Below are 20,211 nucleotides of genomic sequence, written 5' to 3'. Positions count from 1 at the left end.
TTTGCAAGTTTGTGTTTAACTGTAATACATTTTGTGGGGGTGGTGGTTATTGTATTGTGAATATAAAACAGTCCGAAAAAGAGTAGAATATCTGTAAATATTTGGTCAAAAAAGAAGTAACGTCAACCGACGTTCAGGGTTATACTTACTGTAAACTAAGAGATACACGGTTAGAAAATGAAAACTTTCAAGAACTAACTTATGATTCTCGAACAAATGTGTGCAAATAAGATGTTAAGTGGTTCAGTATCATTTTAAATTGTAAGGAGCAAGGCACTAGATACTAAGCATGATATAAAGATGGGGTATATCTATAAACTGTGCGTTTTTAATCTTGACGTCATGTTTTAAACGTTACCGTGCGCCGTGGTGACAAAACGTGTTGTTTTTAAAAAGGGGTAACACAAATACTGTTTCATTAAATGTACTAAAATTTCGTATATCAATAATATAAGTGTTGGTGCACAGATTAATCTGTTAAGTATGACTTTCATGAAAAATATATGATAGACAGCGACACTGTCTTCCTATTTTTAAATTGACCCTCGTATTTGCCCTTTTAATTTTAAAAATAGTCAAATCATTAGCTACACATACACATTTTGTGTTTTAAAAAATATTTTATTTTTATTTTTACATTTTGTACACTATTTAATTAAAATATTGCCCGATCATCCTCTGCTTTGCTAAAGGTCGATATATTCAGAATATTTTAAAATAATATGTAATTAGATAGCAATGCTATGACCTTGAATTGATAGTATTACAAATTGGTCTCTGTAAGACTTATTTATACCTAGATATTGCGTAATGGATTGTGGTAATGGTAACTAACAAAATGAACTCTGTGAATCTTGTTGCGCTGCGCAATATGCCTAAATAACAGTATGTTATGCAACCAGGTGTAGAATGCGGGCACAAATATCTAAATTGGGAGTTTATAAATCAGTTGTCATATTTGGCGATTCTGTGTCTTTATCACTAGCTCTGGTACTTTGTACGGAGTCAGGTATCGCATGTTTTATATAACCTTTGTAACCTTTAAAACCATGAACTCATGTATATTTTTACATATGACCTTTTAATATTGTACGTAAGCGATGCGTCATACTCAGTCGGAAAACTCAAAGCCTGCATATCAATATCCCTGGTCCAAAATGACGTTAATTAATCAGGCATGGATTTCGGCACAGAAAAGTCCAAACTGAAAATATATAAACAAGTCAAATTGTCATATTTGGCGATCCTGCATCTGCAATGAAGGCCCTGCTACTGCAAGTTAGTCATGTAATGCTATTAACATTTGTAACCTTAAAGCCATGCATGAATGAATGTATTATGCATAAGCAATGCATCATACTAAGGTGTGATACTTTGAGACTCGGGACTCTAAACCTGCATCACAATATTATTTCTGACAGTTTTGTTCCTTTATTTAGAAATTAAATATAACACTGGGATTTGAAACTTAATGTTCACTCATGGTCACCGTAGATAAGTCAAACTAGTCAGGACTGTCAATCATAAGTAAAATGTTATATAATCCATGTAAAATGATGTTAAGCAGATCTTTCACTTTTGTCCTTATGCTTTTGATTATGGATTTAGAGAGATCTTTTTTTGGGGGGGGGGGTGGTAAAAATGTTTATTTGGATGTGAAATTAGAAATGATTTAGATTTTGAATTTGAGATCTTCAATTTGGGCTGCTTGCAACTGATGTTGTAACTTTGACAAAACTATACGATTGCGCTTTTTAATAAACTGTTTGTGAAACAACTATTGGACTTAGTGGTTCCTATGTTTGAGTTGCACCCCAAGGAGATCAAGGAGACGAGAGGCTTACAAATATTAGAATTTAATTTTCCAAATATTACTATTTATCATGAATATTAATTGTGATTTGCATAATTCTAACGGACCTAAGTCAGTTAACTTGAGATTTTAAGATCAATAGTAACAACATTTAAAACAGATATTTTTTTTAAAAAATGATTAATTTATTTTAGATATACTTTACATTTAAATGATATTTGTACTATTTACCATTCATTTCCAATTTTCGTTCAACGACTTCTTCTTTTCAAATATAAACTGAAGGCAGCCACAGCCACAACCGATAAAATCATTGCATATACACCGACTACAATGATTTTTACCACTGAATTACTGCTCCCTCCATGCGTATCTTCATTTATTGACCTTTAATTATAAAATTCAAAATATTGAAATAACCTATTAATAGAAGTCAATCATATATCGGTGGAATTATAATCCCGTTGATGAAACATATTTTAACCTTCATATTACATTCGGATATGAAATGCTTCTAAACAATAAACGCCAGACTATTTATTGTTACTTTTGCAATATTTTTAAAATCAACTTATAAGTAAAGTTTACTATGTTAATAAGCAACGGTGTTTATTTTTTTTTACTATATATACAAAATTCTTTTAAAGACTGTTCTACTTACAAATTTTCATGACCCTTTTTTAATGATGACGTTTCTACGTTTCGTTTTATTCCATATTCTGTTTGTTGCGAATTTGTACTCAATTCTCTGGTCAGCTCATAGCATCCTTGATCTGAAATTTCAACGATTTCAAGATTTGTAAATTTCAGTGCAACTGGTTCTGTCTTTATCAGAGCAATACAGCTGTGAAACATAAATATATCTGCTATAAGTTATACAACATATTACTTTCATGCCAATTTCCAAAGCCATAACAATTCTTCTACAGAACGAATTTTACTAACTTTTCATTATTAGATGTAAATCTCTTCTAAACAGAGAAGAATTAATAAAAAACATTATTTGCATGTAAAACGTCAATATTGTTTGTTCTTTAATATGTTATAAAAGTTTTGGTTTTTGCAACGTTCTTTAAAATTGTCCATAAACAAATACTTTGCCTAAAATCGCATCGAGGGGTCATAATTTGAATTATATTTAATATATTTTATATAAAAAAGCTTATATAAGATATTAACTATTTAAGTTTCCCTCCTGAGTTTTTCTTTGACCAGCAGGGTACACGGTTTGCCCTACTTAAATTGCATGCACAATAACTCTATCCTTTATGATTTAAATCAATACAGCATTCGTATTAATGAAAAGAATGATTCGAAAATTATTTTCAATTTATACATATACTAAACTTCGAACTCAATTAGGGCCACTTTCCAACCTTTTGGCATCATAATTTGATAAATCTTAATCTATCATGTCAAGAAACTTTATTCACGCGTAATCGAGATGTATTGTAAAAAAAAGATTAAGAGATACTTTTGTTAATGGTTTTGAAAGTAATCAACTTAATTTTGTAATTTCGTTTTTATTAGTTCTGCCTAAAATAAGGTTAAGTCCTGTCTTGTCTTGAAAACATTTGAGTTACCTTCCTTCAAAGATGATAACAACCAAATTTATTTTCAACTTGAGAAGAAATAAACTTCTTTATATGAAACTAACCAACAAGGTTAATGGTGACTTTATTTGAAAAATCTAAATAATAGCTTGATTCAATTACAAATTTTACAAATTACTTTAACAGGTTGTTTTTTTTTTTTTGATTTTGATAAGAATTTTAATGGCAATCTCTTTCTAACCGTTTGGGTTCATAATATGTACAATTTAGAATTCACAATATATCAATAAACTTGTGCCAACTTTTGGATATTGCAGTTTATTAATCTTGAAAAAAAAATCTTTAAAACAATCTATTCTATTCTATTCATAATGTTGAAAATAAACTCACACTTGTAAGCTTCGGTTGAATTATACAATTGTGGGCAAGGATTCTGGGAAAATGCCTTGCAATTTGTTCTGACGTTTGGTTGAATGATATTTCCACGGATATTATATTCAGTGCAATGACCTAAAAACGTAAAAATAAAAACATTTATCAAAGCTGCTTGGTCCGATTTATTTGTTATTACAGTATCAATTTTTTTCCCATACAAACCATTTATCGTAGAAAGTTATGGACTTTCTCCTATTTACACCAGCAGAATCAATCTCCTTTCAAAGTTAGAAATATTCAAAGTAAATAAAAATAATTTTTCTTTGGGCAAACGAAAAAACAAACCAAAATGCATCACGGGAATGTTTAGAAAAAGAAACCATTTGGTTTCGTCCCCCGAATGATTGGGGTCATTCAACACGCATGCTCTGCATCGATTGTAAAGAAAACAAACTTCAGAAATATTAGCGAACAAAACGTACACATGTTTATTTGTAATTTGTCAGATCATTTCGACCTTTATTCAAAGCGATGACAAAGTCGTAATACAACTACACCCGCCTCGTCGTCAGGGGTGAAATTTCACATGAGGCGAAATAACGCGGTACCCTTTAATGTCGTTTGTTTTGTTAGCAATAATGTGTACGTATTTTTCTTCATTGAAATTTGGCTTAATTGACTGGGAAAACAACTGCAATGTCTATTATTATACATATACTAAGCATAACCATCATTTAAAAGCGTGCATAAAATTTGATAAAAAATCGGACCAAGCAGCTTCAAGTTTTAGAATAAGTTGTCATTGGTGTTTAGAAAAATGGTAATATAATATAAACAATCATAAATGCCATGTATGATTGCTCCCCCAAAAAAATGTTTTTACAATTAAATGAATAATCGACATTTGTTTTTATTCCAGAATAAAATAAAAGATGACTAAAAGGATATTCATGGTTGAAAATGACAGAATCGTAATTAAATTGTTTCATTTTGTATCATTTATAGAATTAATCAAAACTAATTTAAGTTTGCGTTTCAAAGTGTAATAGTTCACGCACAACATTTAGAGATATTGTTTAAAATGTTTAGATTTGTATATTTATTAAATACCAATCAGAATTCCCGAAATAACATAATTAAACTTTATACAGCATACAAAAAATAAAAAATAAAAATATAAAATAAAGCACAGTTTAAGCTAGAGCTAACTCTGAAAAGTAATGATTAGTTGCAGCTATAAAAGATACTGTTTTTACTTAAATTTGAATCGTAACATTTGCTATCTATAAAGAGTATCACCAACACATTTTTTGGTAATAGTGATACATGTCTTAACAATAACAAATACATGATTCTATGATGTCATGCATAAAGTAACCATTTTGTTGTATGCATTTCAACTTGGTTTGGTTCATTTTAATATGGATTACACTGACACAAAATAATGCAATTTTTTTTTTAAACATTTTTTAAATAAACGGAACAAGGAAATACTTAACAATAAATACGATATGCACTTATTGTTATTTTTTTTCAGAAATGTGTCTTATAAGTGATAATTCTATCTGGAACATCCCTATATCGCATTTATCGAATTGCAAATATTTGTCTTAGTTCACTGTATAATAACTAAAACACGATTATATCTATCTTTAAGAAGTATTTTTCTATCTTTTGAGAGAGAGAGAGAGAAAGAGAGAGAGAGAAAGGTTTTCAGTAGTTGATAACACACTAATCCATTTCTTTCAAATTTAATACAGAGCGCTTTCGTGTGATCGGTTTTTCAGTGGATTTCAAATTGTAACCGCCCGATCAGGCGAACGCGCTCTGGATTAAATTTGAAAGAAATGGATTATTGTGTTATCGTCTACTAAAAACCTTTTTTTATATCGTTACCTATACAAAGAGAAGAAAATTTATAGAAAAAGTAACACATGTCCATATCTTACTATATCAAGGCAAGAGCCCTGCTCTTGTATACGACCCAATGATCGTTGGGCAACTAATTTTACATTTTGTGTGAAGACAATTATTTGCTCATTCTATCCATGCGATTACTTTGCCTGGTAGATGTCCAATAAAAGGGAATATGTTTGTGTTTTATTTAAATAAATGTAAATTTCATAATTATGTTATAAGCTTCCATTCCTATCTTAATCCTGCACTAAGTTTTTCTGCTCGATGCCAAGTTATAGAATAAAAGATTTTTAAAAATAATCATGCATATTAGATATGTTTCTATGAGAGCCCCGCCCATAAACCAAAACAACTGACTAATGGACCATAATTTTTCCAGTTTTGGAATATGTTTCCTTATTTATCAAACAATATTTTTGTTTTTTAAAGATCTGTAACTTGGGAAAAAGATCTAAAGACAAACAAATATTTACTTTTTCACCACTAGATTCCTAGATGTACCGAATAGACAAGAACGGTTTTGAAGAGAAAAATAATGCATATTCACTATATGTATAAAAAAAATACATTACTAACACTTAAATCGCTGATCCAGGGGCCATTATTTTCACAATTGTAGTATAAAAAGCCTTGCTCTTCAAAACCATAAGCTCAGTCTTTCTTTAAATGTTTAGTACTTAAGGAGAGGATTTGTAAAGAAATGATGCAAATTCAATATATGACCAGAAGAGTCCCATCCTTTCCCCTACTTCCGCTGATGCGGGGACATTGTATTTCATACAATATTTTTTTCAAGTCGTCCGCTTGTTTATCCTAACAATTCACTCAGTTTGCCTGTTAGATGCCTATTAAACAGAAAATTTTATACCGAATAATTGCATAATTACTTTATTTCCACCAGAGCACCGCCCTAACACCAAGGTACATAGCCCAAATTTTCACAATTATATATAAGGATTTCTTGCTCACCATAACAAATTACCACATTCTTAAGAAAGAAGATTTTTTTCAAGAAACAATAAATGTTGACTAAACTCTAAATCAACACCAGAACTCCTGGACTTTAAGCTAACACTTTTGCAATTTTAGCTTTTTTTGCAGTAATCTTTCTTGCCAAGATTAACACTGCACTCAGTTTGTCTGCTGAAAGTCGAGTAGTAGAAAAGATTCTAATAAGATTACAAAGATATATACAGTTTTCACTCAAACTGTATGACCCTTTGAGATCACAAATTAAACACTAGTTCAATATTTTTATGAATGCATGATACCTAGTAGTTTCGGAGGACAAGGTGAAAGTTTTCGAATTTTAATGCACTACAGACGACGTTGCACAAAAACAGATAGCAATGATCACCAAAGTGACTAAGGTGACCAACATCTAAAATATACAAAAATAAGTAAATGCTGTAATTACTGGTAAAAAAAAAGATCTTTGTGAAACCTTGTAAAATGTTCTGTGCATATGCGCATACTTCTAGGGTCTGGTTAACAAATGTATTGATAACACAATGGTACACAAGTCTCTCAGGCTCATCACACTGATTGGCATATATTGTACAGTTCATTCTTGCTGCTGCCTCCCTCCATTTTACCTCATTCTCTGGGCATTTTTTAACAATCCGCATAATTTTGTTGGATATATCGCATGAGTAATGGCTGTTCCCTTGTGTCTTGAAATAAAGCAAATTTCATCAATACTATTTTCACACAAGTGAAGTTTATAAACTATAAATGTTGTAGCGATAAGCACTAAAAGTAATAAACCACTTCATTAGAAAATATCCGTTTGCCAAATCAACACATACAGCACTAAAAATGTAAAGTCAGTCAGTTTTCCCTCAAAACTCGTTGCTAAAATCTAATGATTCAAAACAAAACTAAATCAATTTAAATAAAAGTTAGATGTGTCAAAATATAAAGCCATTTTTCAACCAGATATATTTTGTAACATTAAATGCGTTCTAACGTTCAATGTCTTTAAAAATCCAACTCAAATAATAGTACACGAATATGTGTCAACTAAGCGATCAAGATACATATTTAATGAAACTTTGACAACAATGCAGCTTTTATATGCTTTAAACAATAAAGAATATTTTGAAAAAAATGAAATATTGATAATAACCAGTTACTACATTTCATTATACTTTTATCTTAGACAAGTTTTGTTTATAAAGGGGTGCCCATTTTGTATTCTCAAGATATGTGGTATACTTTATTCAATGTTAGAAAAACAAGTTCATGCAAGATTAACACCGATAAAAATATTTATACATGTAACAGTACAAACACCGTAGATATAAATTTATGTTATTGAAATCCAAACCATTAACAAACTAAAATAACATGAATATGTGTCATTTAAGCAAGATGTATATTTTCAATGACATGTATATTACTTCAGCAGATACACTAGAAAATAATAAAACAAATTGGTCTGCGAAGTTTTGGTCTTTTTAAGTCTTTTTATATCTTACAAGATAAGTAACATTTTTGATTTAAAAATTAAAATGAGATTTGTATGCAATACGAACAGAAGAAATTTAATATAACCAGTACCTTTACTAAATAATGGATAAACATGTAGAGCAAAGTCGTTCTCAACATTTTTTGTTCACTTATTGATTCTTGTTTATGTTTTTCATTAATTATGATAAACTTTGGTGATAATCACCATATGTTTTGTCAAAACTCTAACCCTCAATTTAAAATCAAATTTGTTTAGAATCATATACTACACCCTTCCGCTTTCATTATACAACTTTCGTTTTAACTCAGTCTCAAAACAAACGTGATCAAACATTAACCAATACAGTCAGTTCATACATATCTTTTACAATTTCTTGCTATGATATGGTATAAGATTCGTATGCTATGATATGAGAGTTGTGTGCTATACAATGAGAGTTGTATGTTATGCTGTGAGAGAATTTAAAAGATACATTTATGGTATGGTATGCAATGCTATGGTATGATATGAGATTTGAAGAAACACGCCTTCTTTGTATGAAGAGTTCCAAAGTCAATAGAAATAGGAAAGGGTGAAAACGCTTAAAAATGAATAGCAACAAAACTGTGTAGGTAGACATTAGTGAAGCGAAGATTTTCTAAGAGTTTTTGAAAGGTGGGATTCATAATTTTGAAGAAGTTAGATGACTTAAAACGTTATTTGGGCGAGATGCTAGGCAACCTTATACATGGGTTTGCGTAGGTCATCGCTAGTTATGATTAAAAGTGTCATTTGAATGTCCAAGGGAAAACAAAACACTTACCGGGTATTAGGCGTGTTACTGACTGACTACAGAAATATAAGTTTTTTTGGCCTCGCCATCAATGAGATTGATCAACCCGATGTTTTTCTGTAGTCAATCAGTAACAAACCTAATAAGTAATAATGTATTGTATATGTATGAAATTTAATTTGTAATATTGGCATGTGACACTTAAATAAACAATTACTTACATACTGTTTGGGTAATTGTCTGACTCCTTTTGTGTGATGGGGCATGGTTAAGTGTGATATTAACTTCACATTGTGCTAAATCATAATCAATCAATTATCAAGATAACCAGAACTGTTATTCTTTGCTTCTCCATTTATGAAGTACATGTAGCTGTTTTGTAACACATAAATAGTTATACATTATTTACTTTCAAACCTCTTACAGCAATTTCGTGAACGAGCATTATTTTCAAGAGTGATTTTATCATGACTTGTTTTTATATCAGTTCTAAGTTAAACCTTACTGCTACACCTAAGTGCGACTTTTTTGTAGGAATGTCCATTTAAAAAAGTATGATTGAATAACTAAATAAACCTACTTTATTAGGTGAATAAAGCTTTGTAGGTAATTTAAGCTACATAGATAAATCTAATGATTGTACTGGACATGTTAATTATGTAGTTTTTATATATATTCAAATGTTAGTTTGATTTACATTTATAATCCTGCATTTTATCAACAGGAGAGATTGCAGTGGAGTTTGAAAGCTGTTGACGACAAAGAAGACTTCAAGAGTGTGATTTTCACTGACGAAACAACAGTAGAGAATGATGTGCTCAGCTGGAAGAATCCATGTTTTTCAAAAATCCTGGGATATATAGAAGAAAACATCTAGAAAGAGTCGTCCTTAACATGCTTACAAGGTAAAGAAAATCTCAGTGTTGCATATATGCTTTTTTTAAAAAGTTGGTTTAAATTTGATGAAAACTAGCATTAAAATAATCAAATCACATTGAAGAATTTTATTAAACGTCATGTATGCATGTTAAATTGTTATATACATTTAAAGGAATTAATATATATTGTAACATGTATCATTATTATTTGAATTTAAACAAAATAATTAAAACTGTAAATTATATCTACTAAGGTACACGTTTGGGGAGGTATTTCCTACGAAAGGAGAACATACATTTGTATGTTTACTGGGACAATGGATCACGCCATAAACCAGGGGATCATAGAGAAGAACCTTATCCTTTTTGCAGAGAAAAAATTCCAAATAGATTCCGAATCTATCAGGTAATTGAATTTTATAACACAATTGCAAATTTCTTCAATGTAAAACCATTTAGTACTTATATAATTTTTCTTCTTGATATCTCTACACGTTTATCAACAGATATTTTTTATGCATTATATTTTAGGATAATGACAGCAAACATGTGTCCAAGTCAACCAAGGGGTGGATGCATCAGAAGAATATCTTGGACAAGATGATGAAAACACTAGCTTCTTTAAAAGATATCAACCCGATTGAAAATGTGTGCGCAGCGATAAAACTACATCTAACCTATAGAGGGTAATCGTGTTCAAAAATCGAGACATGTAAACTTGTAAATCCGAATATGTAATATAAAATATAAGGTACAATATTTCACTTCTCAGGTAGCTAAATCAACATATTGACCTCCAAAACAAAAATATGTGTATACAATATTAAAGTACTTTAATTACATTTTCAAACCGATTACGTAAAAATAGAGATGACCCCAAACTGGATATTATGGTATAGTGTAATATAGCATAGATTTAAGGAGACTTAATGGTCAACGAATTAATAAGCAGATCTCCTTAACAAGTTTTTATATAATGATTTGTTAAACTATAAATTATGTAATTTAAGAAAAAAAATTATATTGTTTACCTTTTGAATTTTGTTATTTTCCTTGTTATATATAGAGTTCTTCTTTTAAAGGAGAAAAATATTAGCACTCTCTCAGTGATTTATATTTATTACTTACATTGTGTTGGAATATCTATAGCATTCTTATATAACTAAGTACAATTTTGCACTCTATATCGGTATCACATGCAAAATCATGATTTTATTTATAGAAAATAGCGAACCTGTCTGGATACGTATGTACTAGTAGGTCAAAATATCGTCATCTGTTTACAACCAGTCACGATCTGTTCTCATTCACAACGTGATAGCTATTCAATAATTGATAACAAAATGTAAAGTATAGACTCAATTTACTTCATGGCATGGGGTGTGGTAGGGGGGGGGGGGGTCCATGATGTTATGTTCTGCAACATAGAAACACAATATTGTAGTTGTCTGAATGATGAATATATCAGTCTTATGTTTCATAATTCGATGATGATGAGAATTCGTGGATATCGATGTATTCTGGTGAAATTTTTTTAGTATTTGATAAATATTCATTATAGAGAAAAACGCTTTCAGTTGGTATTCATTCATGGATGACCTTGGCGTTTAAAATTTGCCTTGAATACGTTCGTGTCGAAACGTTTTACGTTATCAATGTAAAGGCAGACGACAAAATGTAGGTTTGAAAATAACAAAATCTACCAGGATCAGCAATGTTCATCTTCAACAAAAGGTTCTTGACTTTTTAAGGTCAATATCTAGTAAATGATTCTAGAGTGTCTTTTTGCTGCAAGAACCATTATGACGTCATAATCGATGTGTTAAATCTTGTTCTTTAAAAGAATTATATAATAAAATTAAACCTTTCCTCAATATTCTAAATTAGATCATGGGAAAATTAATCCCGATATCTATATTAAACTTTAAATCATTTTAAAGGGGAGGTCAAAACGTTGTTTGATACCGTTTATGGACAAACTGTAGGCATTCTAGATATATTCTATCACTCAAAAGAGGACAAAACTCCGAAATTTGTTACTTATTTCCTTAATATAACACAGAAACTGATAGTTAAAAACGTGATTTTTCATTGTGTTTACCAAACCATTATGTCCCGGTACATCATATCAAACATAGCTATTGTTATAAAGCATCATTGAAAGAATTTATATCTTGAAATCCATAAACCTGTAGGCACCTTTCATTTACTAGATCTTGACCTTAAATAAAGAAACATTGCCATTTTATCATATAGCTATAAGATGTTACAATATCTTTAATCACAATTTATTTAGTTCTTTTTGGTATTTATAAATACATTAATGTTGAACGATTGCATTACAATCGACCAGGCTAGTGGTCATGTTAGCCAAATTAATTCTAAAGATCAATTAGTTTGTGACGGGACCATTTCCTGACCAACCAAAAATGTCATAGAATAGGATGTTAGATATTAGCAAGCTCCTAAATGAGAATAAAAAATATAGGCCTAATTTATAAAAAGTGTTATTTCGACAAGACTAACCTTATATAACTTTCAAATTTGAGAACGATTTAAAAATCAGCCGTATACTTCCGTTCACTTGACGCTTCACTAATTTTGTGTTTAGTCGGTGTGATACGAGATTAATGAGACTTCAATGGTTTTCAAACAGAAATCAGATTATAATTTAGGTATTCTTTTTTTTTTCACTGCAAATCCGCCTCATCAGGAGTTAATTTGCATAACTGTCTGTATATGTGCATAAATCAATTATTGTTTAATAAATGCTGTGAGAGTATCACCAATATTTGTATTACGTTTGGAGAAATCTATAGGTAATTTTGAGAAAACATGTTCTTATTATTTGTAAGAATGTGCCAACTATTAAGTCAGTTTTCTTTTTAGATGCCGTATACCAGGTTTGTATTTTGTAACAAAAACAAGAGAAAATTTCACTTTTTAAGTTTTATTTTTTTTTTCAGTGAACTATCTCTGTTATAGTTTGCAAGAACATATTGTTTACTTGTGTTGATTTCATTTTCACTATAGCCTCTTTTTTGAAAATGCATTTCAAATACACGTTGACTAATTTGTAGGGTATTCGTATTTCTTAAATGGCGTATAGTTATTAATTATTTGGGTTGGTAGAAAAGACAACGAAAAAACTGCCCTCCCACTTTTAAAAACTGTTTCTTCTTATTTTCTAGAAAAGGTATGCGAGTGTATGAACACTGCTACTTTAAAATCGTTAAAACATGTTATTAGTCAGTTCGCATACTACCATTAATTTTTGCATTTAATTTCGAATGGGCTTGAATAAATTAGAATACTTAAATTCGAACAAGTATAGAAACTGGTACGTTATTAGGTTTTCTTGTTGTTATTTAGTTTTTTGGGGTTTTTGTTATCGGGGGGGGGGGGGGTGTTTTGTTTTGTTTTTGTGTTTCCTTTCTTTTAGAATGGGTATCATCTGCAGCCACAGTTGGGATTTCGAAAATGGCTTTTTCCTCGGTTAAAATGGAGTGAATGGTACAATTACATAATAACCGAGGAGCTAAGAAAGCTCTGTAATTGATGCAGCTTTGAAGCAACCTCTAATAATACATCGTCCACTAATGATATAATGTTGCATTAGTGGTCAGATGTTGACCACTAACGATATAATATATCGTTAACGAACAACCTAACCGTCTGCTAATGATATATTTATATCATTAGCGGTCAAAATCGTAACCTCTAATGATACAGAAAAAAAAAATGTGAAATAAGTACTACCTTGATCACTAATGATATACATTTGCATACATGTTCAATTGCATTAGTGGATAGATTTGCAACCTTTCATGATATGATATAATATAATTATATAATATATAATCGAATTTTAAAATCGTACTTGAGTATACCTATAATTACAAAGGCAAAATATCAAGAAAAAAATGACAACATTTACATTATTTTGCAAACAAAATCTACTAAAGTGATGTCATAGATTGACAGGTCAGGGACAACGGTGACTAATGTTGAGTCTAATATGTAAGACAATTTTTGGATACTACATAAGAATTGGTTAAAATGGGGGGGGGGGGGGGCTATTTGATCACATATATAGTCCTTTTTTGTAATATACACCATTCTGACATTGCCCCTGACATTTTGCCATTTAGCTTGATATGAAATAGTCGTAAACAGACATAATACATACAATTTATAACTTCGTCTGTTAACTTCAAAATCCAAATTCATCATCATTAAACAAAAAGGAGTTGTACTATATATTCTTAGTTGAAGAAAAATTTGAAGAAAAGCAATTCTATGATATTAAAAAAAACTGTAAAACCTTTAGCGGGATTTCATTCACATTAAAAGGTCCAATTGATAAGACTATTTGCTATTGTGGTCTGTAGTAAATTTGAATCGCGAATCTGTTGTTAAGTTGAATATGTGGGTTTGCTAATTATAGATTATAACAACAAAGAATATCAATCAATCTGAGGGTAATAGAACGGATTATTAACTGCGTCTAAACCAATCAGATTTCAGTATTAAACATTAAAGTATAATAATAAAGGTTGCTTCATACCACGTTTTCAGTCAAATGAAAAATTTAATGATTGAAGTCGGAAATATTCAACCTTTGAAATGTCAAATCACCCAAGTCAGCAAATATAGCGGAGGAAGATTCACTTCTGTTTAAAGACAATTCAAAACTCTGAAGTCAGAGTCAATTTTCAACAGGCTCAATTTTTAATGTGTCGATGTCATAAGAGGATTGAAAAATATTTTTCAAGCTGTTGAAAAATGACCCCAGGTATATAGTTTCAAATTTCAACTTTGAACCCCCCCCCCCCCCCCTCCTGAGTCAAATTTCAACCCGGGTCAATCTTCTTCGTTACACCGGCGAATGCGTCATAAATGTCCAACACTCCCCAAACACACATACGAAAAAGTGCTTGTTAAGTGTTTGTATTTATATTGAACACATTATTTTTTCCTGTCAAGTCATCAGTAGCAGAGATCAGTAGCTAATTATTAATCATTTAATATAGGTAATCTGGCAATTTTAAGAAAAGTTATTGTTAAGTTAAATTAATCAAATATTCACTGATCGCGACCTGCCTAAAAAAATTATGACAACTGTTCATTAGTGAGCTGTCAGTTAATTATCATGACTTGAAGTTCTCAAAATAAATTAAAGTTGTAGCGATTTGCCTGAAATATTACATAAACGGCCGGGTTTGGATTGAAAATCTTCGCAAACCACGGCCAACATGAACATAAACGATCATGTTTGAGAGAGTTATATATATATATATATATATATATATATATATATATATATATATATATATATATATATATATATATATATGTGTGTGTATATATATATAATCCAAAATGAGTGAAAGGTGATATCACACAGTATAAATAATCAAAAACGAAAAAGAAAATGAACAGTTCCAAAGTTTCTATTCACTAGCGCTTTCTGGATTTACATCCTTCTTCAGGTGAATGTACATAAGTTATGAACTTGTTTTCCTTAGAAACGTTTACTATGACGTCATGATGGAACGAGAGTCTTTTCAGGAAAGGAATAAATCCATGACGTCATAATACAATATAAAACGTTAAAGTTTCAATTCCATCAATCTTCGGGATATTTCTTTTGGTGTGCGTAGGGTGACAGGATTTAAAATTTAGATACATCAGTATCTAATTTTTATATCCTGTCACCCTACGCACACCAAAAGAAATATCCCGTACAATTTATCAAGAACAATTTGCACTATTGTTAGTGAAGAAAAAACCAAAGATCGAAGATAAGTAAATGACTTCTTTGTTTACAGTTGCTTCCTTGAATACTTTTACATCGTTAATTGTATCTTCTTTGTACCGTTTTATGTTACCTTTTCATAAATTGTTTTGTTGATTGATCAAAACTAAAGCTACATCAAAAGTACTGACCTCAGACTTCCGAGGCTTTATGCAAGGAAACAGCCAGTCAAACTTAACATACTCATTTGTAGTTCCATATAATAGTTTCTCTTTCATGAATAATTTGCCGAGATAAACAAATATTTAACTCAGTTAAACGTTAAAATAAATCGTGAAATGGAATGTGAGTAAATTATCGGAAGATTATCTTCTTAGGATTTGAAAAACAAACTGAATTAGAACTTTTTTTTCAGAAACGCCCGATCGTATAATTCTCAAATCAAGTTACATGTATGTATACTTGATAACGATTTGTCGCTTTTGTAAAAAAAAATATGTGTTTCATTATTAGCTATGTCATTACAAAATATGACTAACTTTTTATCTTCCGCATTTTAGTATAAAATTAAAAATTTTCCTCAACTTACGATTTCATCCAAATGTTTTAACATTGATTATCGGCAAAAAGTGACATCGTGTTATTAGAATATCTGTATTGTATTTTTAAAAATCACAGAAATATCGATACGAAATTAAAGAACACAGATTTTTTTCATTAATTATTTCTTTTGTCTTCATGACAAAAAGAACATTTAATTGAAAACACACGTCATTTTATATTCTCAATAATATGTTTAAAATATTAACCAAAAAAATAGGTAAAGTTAGAATTCAGCATATTAATTAATTTAAGATTAGTTATTTTCAATGTAAAAGGCAAAATAATCCCGTGCATCTAGTAACTTTTTTTCGCGTAAATGTTAACATCATTTATTGGCAATATTTACGTATATAAAGAGAGAGAAAATAAGGAAATAAATCCCTTTCATTTATATAATGTAATGGCCGAAATATTTCTGTTCCAGAGGCCTTGGATATTATCTCTTTTGTTAATTACGTTTAACATCAATAGTGAAAATGTTCCTAAATGTGATGGGTAAGACAGTTGAATACTAGGATTGAATTTATCTGCATAAAGTTATATTTTACAAAATAGTGTTGAAGGCTTAATATGGTTCCTTGAAGCATATTTTGCTGCAATCATAGTTTGTATGTATAATTAATCTCTATGATAATGTCAATTCATAGTCAATTGTTATTTTTAGGGAGGTTAACGGGTGCTGTGTAGGTTACTTTTGGAACATTCTCGTTGACAAATGTGAAGGTATTTCAAAAATGTTGAAGAAGTATGTATTTTTGCTATCAAGCAGGTTACACGATCTTTCATAAATATTAACTTTATTTTTTTTTAAGAATGTGCCCCAGGTTTCACTGGTGTAAATTGTACATCGCCGTGTTATTATCCTTCGTATGGTCGTAGATGCCAAACAAACTGTATCTGTAGAAAGGAATTATGTGATATAGCAACAGGATGTCAAACGGTCACATCGGGTAACTATATCTATGGATATAAATACACATTGCAAAAAGATAATACATATAACTGTTTGTAAGCGATCGGTATTGTACATTGTTGCGACCATCTCATATGTTTGAAGTTTGTCTAGATATCTGAATTATTTCGGTTCAATCTCTGAATTTTAATATAACAAGATTAATTTAGATTTAGAAAAATTATGTATAAAGTGATTTGTTTATGTCGGTTCTTGAATAATTATTCATGTGTTAATTTAACGCTATTAAAAAGCACATAAATCCATGATTTATCAAATATTGAACTTTTACACGGTTTCCACATATTTATACATGATATGAAAAGAACATTTGAGAAATTACGGTGTTTAAAAATAAATCAATCTAATTAAAAAAAGAAAAATAGAATTAGGCGTTTCACTTCCCCTTTTCCCTTTTTTAGCCACGCAGCCAATGGGAATGTAAATATTGCAGCGTGGCATATATCATGAGCCAATGTCCTTTTATTGCAACATGATGTTTTCAAAAACTAATATATATTTATTAAGATGTACTCTCCATGGAGCAGTGTGTTAGTCCCACTATTACTGTCAACTAAGCAATCATAGCCACGTGATAATAAAGTCAATGTCCAAAACAACTCGGTCAGTTAACATGTGGAATTTCCAGATAAGATTTAATGACTTGTAAACTAATAGGTGTTGACATACATGTATGGTGCATGAAACCTTCCGTGTGATGAAATTTCGAATATCTCTTCCTAGCTTTGTTGTCATATTAATCAAAAAGTAAAGCATCTCTTTGAATCACCGTGTCACTTTACATGTAACAAGAGTGTTGCTTTGGAGGTAAAAAAAAAATAACTAAAGATACTATGATAGCAATACAAATTGTACATGCATCCACAAATCCACAAATTGGTTGTTTGAGTATACGGAAACACGTGCATTTTACTTCCTAGCAAATACCAAACGTATTTTTGTACACAACAGTTTAAAAGGCACCGGACAACTCTTTGTGAGTGTTTTAACATGTGATTTCAATTTGTATGTTTCCGACTATCATGTACTTGCATATTTCACACATATGATCGGGAAGCTTTTCGCAGAATACGTATCTCCGAAGAATACAATGTAAGTATCTATTCCAGCTAATTACAACTATCATTCACCCAGGCATATAATGTTTCCTCATGAAAATTTCTACAGCCATTGCATATTCTCGTGAAAATTACTCTATAATTTCACTATGAAAAGCGTTAAAACTTTTACAGCAAAACTTTAAAAGACTACTTGATCTAATGCATATAATAGGGTTTGATATCCGTAAAATAGTTTTAATAAAAGTTAAAAAATGTCCACTTCGTCTTGACAAACCATGATTCTCAATACATTACCTGTGTTGAGATACACACATAAAACTCACTGCTAACATCCAGAGAGCTGGATGGTCGTGGCAATTTTTACACAATATTAATATTTTGAAAAAAAAAAGCTTTGTAAAATCTATGACAAAATATTCAAATTTCAATGCTATTTGTCTATGATTTCTTTTAATTAAAATGATAATTTACATTTTGATTCCATATAATCTAATTTTTTGTAAAGGACAGGTTATCATGTGAACGATTTTATTTCTATTTATTTTGTTTTTCTTCTACATGTTAGCGCGATTTTAATAGAAAAAAAATGTATAGGGTTTGAATATGATTATTGTTAGGTAACGCTTTTGTTAGGTTCAAGTGTTAGTTGATCTTATTCACTAGTTTATATAAGTTTTATATATAGTAAAAACGTCAAATGTCATAGAGTTTCAGATAATTGAATTTCCTCACCTGTTATCTTTATACTACTAGAATCACTCAACAGGCATTGGATTAATTTGCTATGTAATTTACTTAGGGATTATCTCAGATGCCATGGTATGAGTTATTATTCATTAATCGTTTTACACATGTTACATAATTTTTGTTCTATATACTATATACTGTTGAAATTCTTTTGTGCATTAGTCGGAATCGGACAGCCGTCCAGATATCACCGGTCTGTATTTTAATTTCTGTCAGATCCTTAATATATGCCATGTCAAACGTTGCAATATTCGATCTTTTCCATTTGTATTACAGTAAAACACGCTTATAACGAAGTCCCAGGGACGAGTAAGTTAACTTCGTTATAAGCGTAATTCGTTATATCAGTCAAGTTTACAACATAAAATAGAGACTTGGGGAATGAAATTCACTTCGCTGTAAGCGTCAATTCATTATAAGCGTGTTCGCTATAACCGTGTTTTACTGTATATAAATATTCATTAATTTTGTATTGTATAAATTTCATTTGTATTCTATATTTTTTTATTTGTATTGTATAATTTCCATTTTTATTGTATAATTTTTAATTTGTATTGTACAATTTTCCATTTGTATTGTATAATTTTCCATTTGTATTCTATAATTTTCAATTTGAATTCTATAATTTTCAATTTGTATTCTATAATTTTCAATTTGTATTGTATCCGAGAGATTGTTTATTTGTTTTGTTACGAAGATAATCATTGATTTAAAGTTTTATACTGTATTGTGGGACAACCAGCGAGAAGTTCCGGATGCTGAACGCAAACTGGTCCCCTTAACATGACTTGTTTAAACACGTCATAGGCGTCGGAACCGGGGGGGGGGGGGGGGGGGGGGGAGGGGCTAAGCCCCCCCCCCCCTCCCACTTTTATTGCAAAGTTAGACCTAACCATTAGGCACATATCATCATTGAGGATTCAGCCCCCCCCCCCCCACACACTTTTTCTCGCAGCAAACATAATTGAACTGAAATTTACCTTGAAAAGATTGAAATATTGAGAAGTTGGAGTTAAAGGTATACTAAGCCCCCCCCCCCCCCCCCCCCCCCCTCCCGATTTTGAATTTCATGATTTTGGGAATAAGGTTTTGTCAAGATTTCTGAGGATTAGTCTAGCCCCTCACCCCCCCCACCCCACTTTCAATTTGCTTGCGACGCCACTGCTTGACTTGGTGGTCTATTTAGGCGGCAGTGATGCTAGTGTGAGGCTCACCGTATTGGACAACTTGGGACTGTTCTGGGTTTTTTCAGGTAAACAGGTCATTGTGATAAAAGATATACCACGAC

General features: G+C 30.7%; 1 protein-coding gene across 1 annotated transcript; it reads right to left on the bottom strand.

Moving 5' to 3' along the window:
- Positions 1–2,050: 2,050 nt before the first annotated feature.
- Positions 2,051–9,169, bottom strand: LOC128183785 (uncharacterized). The gene is made up of 5 exons (XM_052852939.1): positions 9,125–9,169; positions 7,103–7,331; positions 3,757–3,876; positions 2,475–2,586; positions 2,051–2,200 (listed from the first exon to the last, which is right to left on the bottom strand). Exons 1-5 carry the CDS (start codon positions 9,167–9,169, stop codon positions 2,065–2,067), a joined length of 642 nt encoding a protein of 213 aa, XP_052708899.1. The 3' UTR covers positions 2,051–2,064.
- Positions 9,170–20,211: the final 11,042 nt, after the last annotated feature.

Source organism: Crassostrea angulata, chromosome 5 (genome assembly GCF_025612915.1).
Source record: "Crassostrea angulata isolate pt1a10 chromosome 5, ASM2561291v2, whole genome shotgun sequence".
NCBI lineage: Eukaryota > Metazoa > Mollusca > Bivalvia > Ostreida > Ostreidae > Magallana > Magallana angulata.
This window is presented reverse-complemented; position numbering and strand designations above follow the sequence as displayed.

What these genes read in the sequence shown, in the direction of transcription:
- LOC128183785 (XM_052852939.1), bottom strand. Translation starts at nt 9,169, where the DNA reads ATGCCCCATCACACAAAAGGAGTCAGACAATTACCCAAACAGTAT. An exon ending in TTCAACCGAAGCTTACAAGT is followed by an intron (nt 2,587 to 3,756) that starts GTGAGTTTATTT and finishes TTGAAATTTCAG; the next exon opens with ATCAAGGATGCTATGAGCTG. An exon ending in AAAAAGGGTCATGAAAATTT is followed by an intron (nt 2,201 to 2,474) that starts GTAAGTAGAACA and finishes TTATAATTAAAG; the next exon opens with GTCAATAAATGAAGATACGC.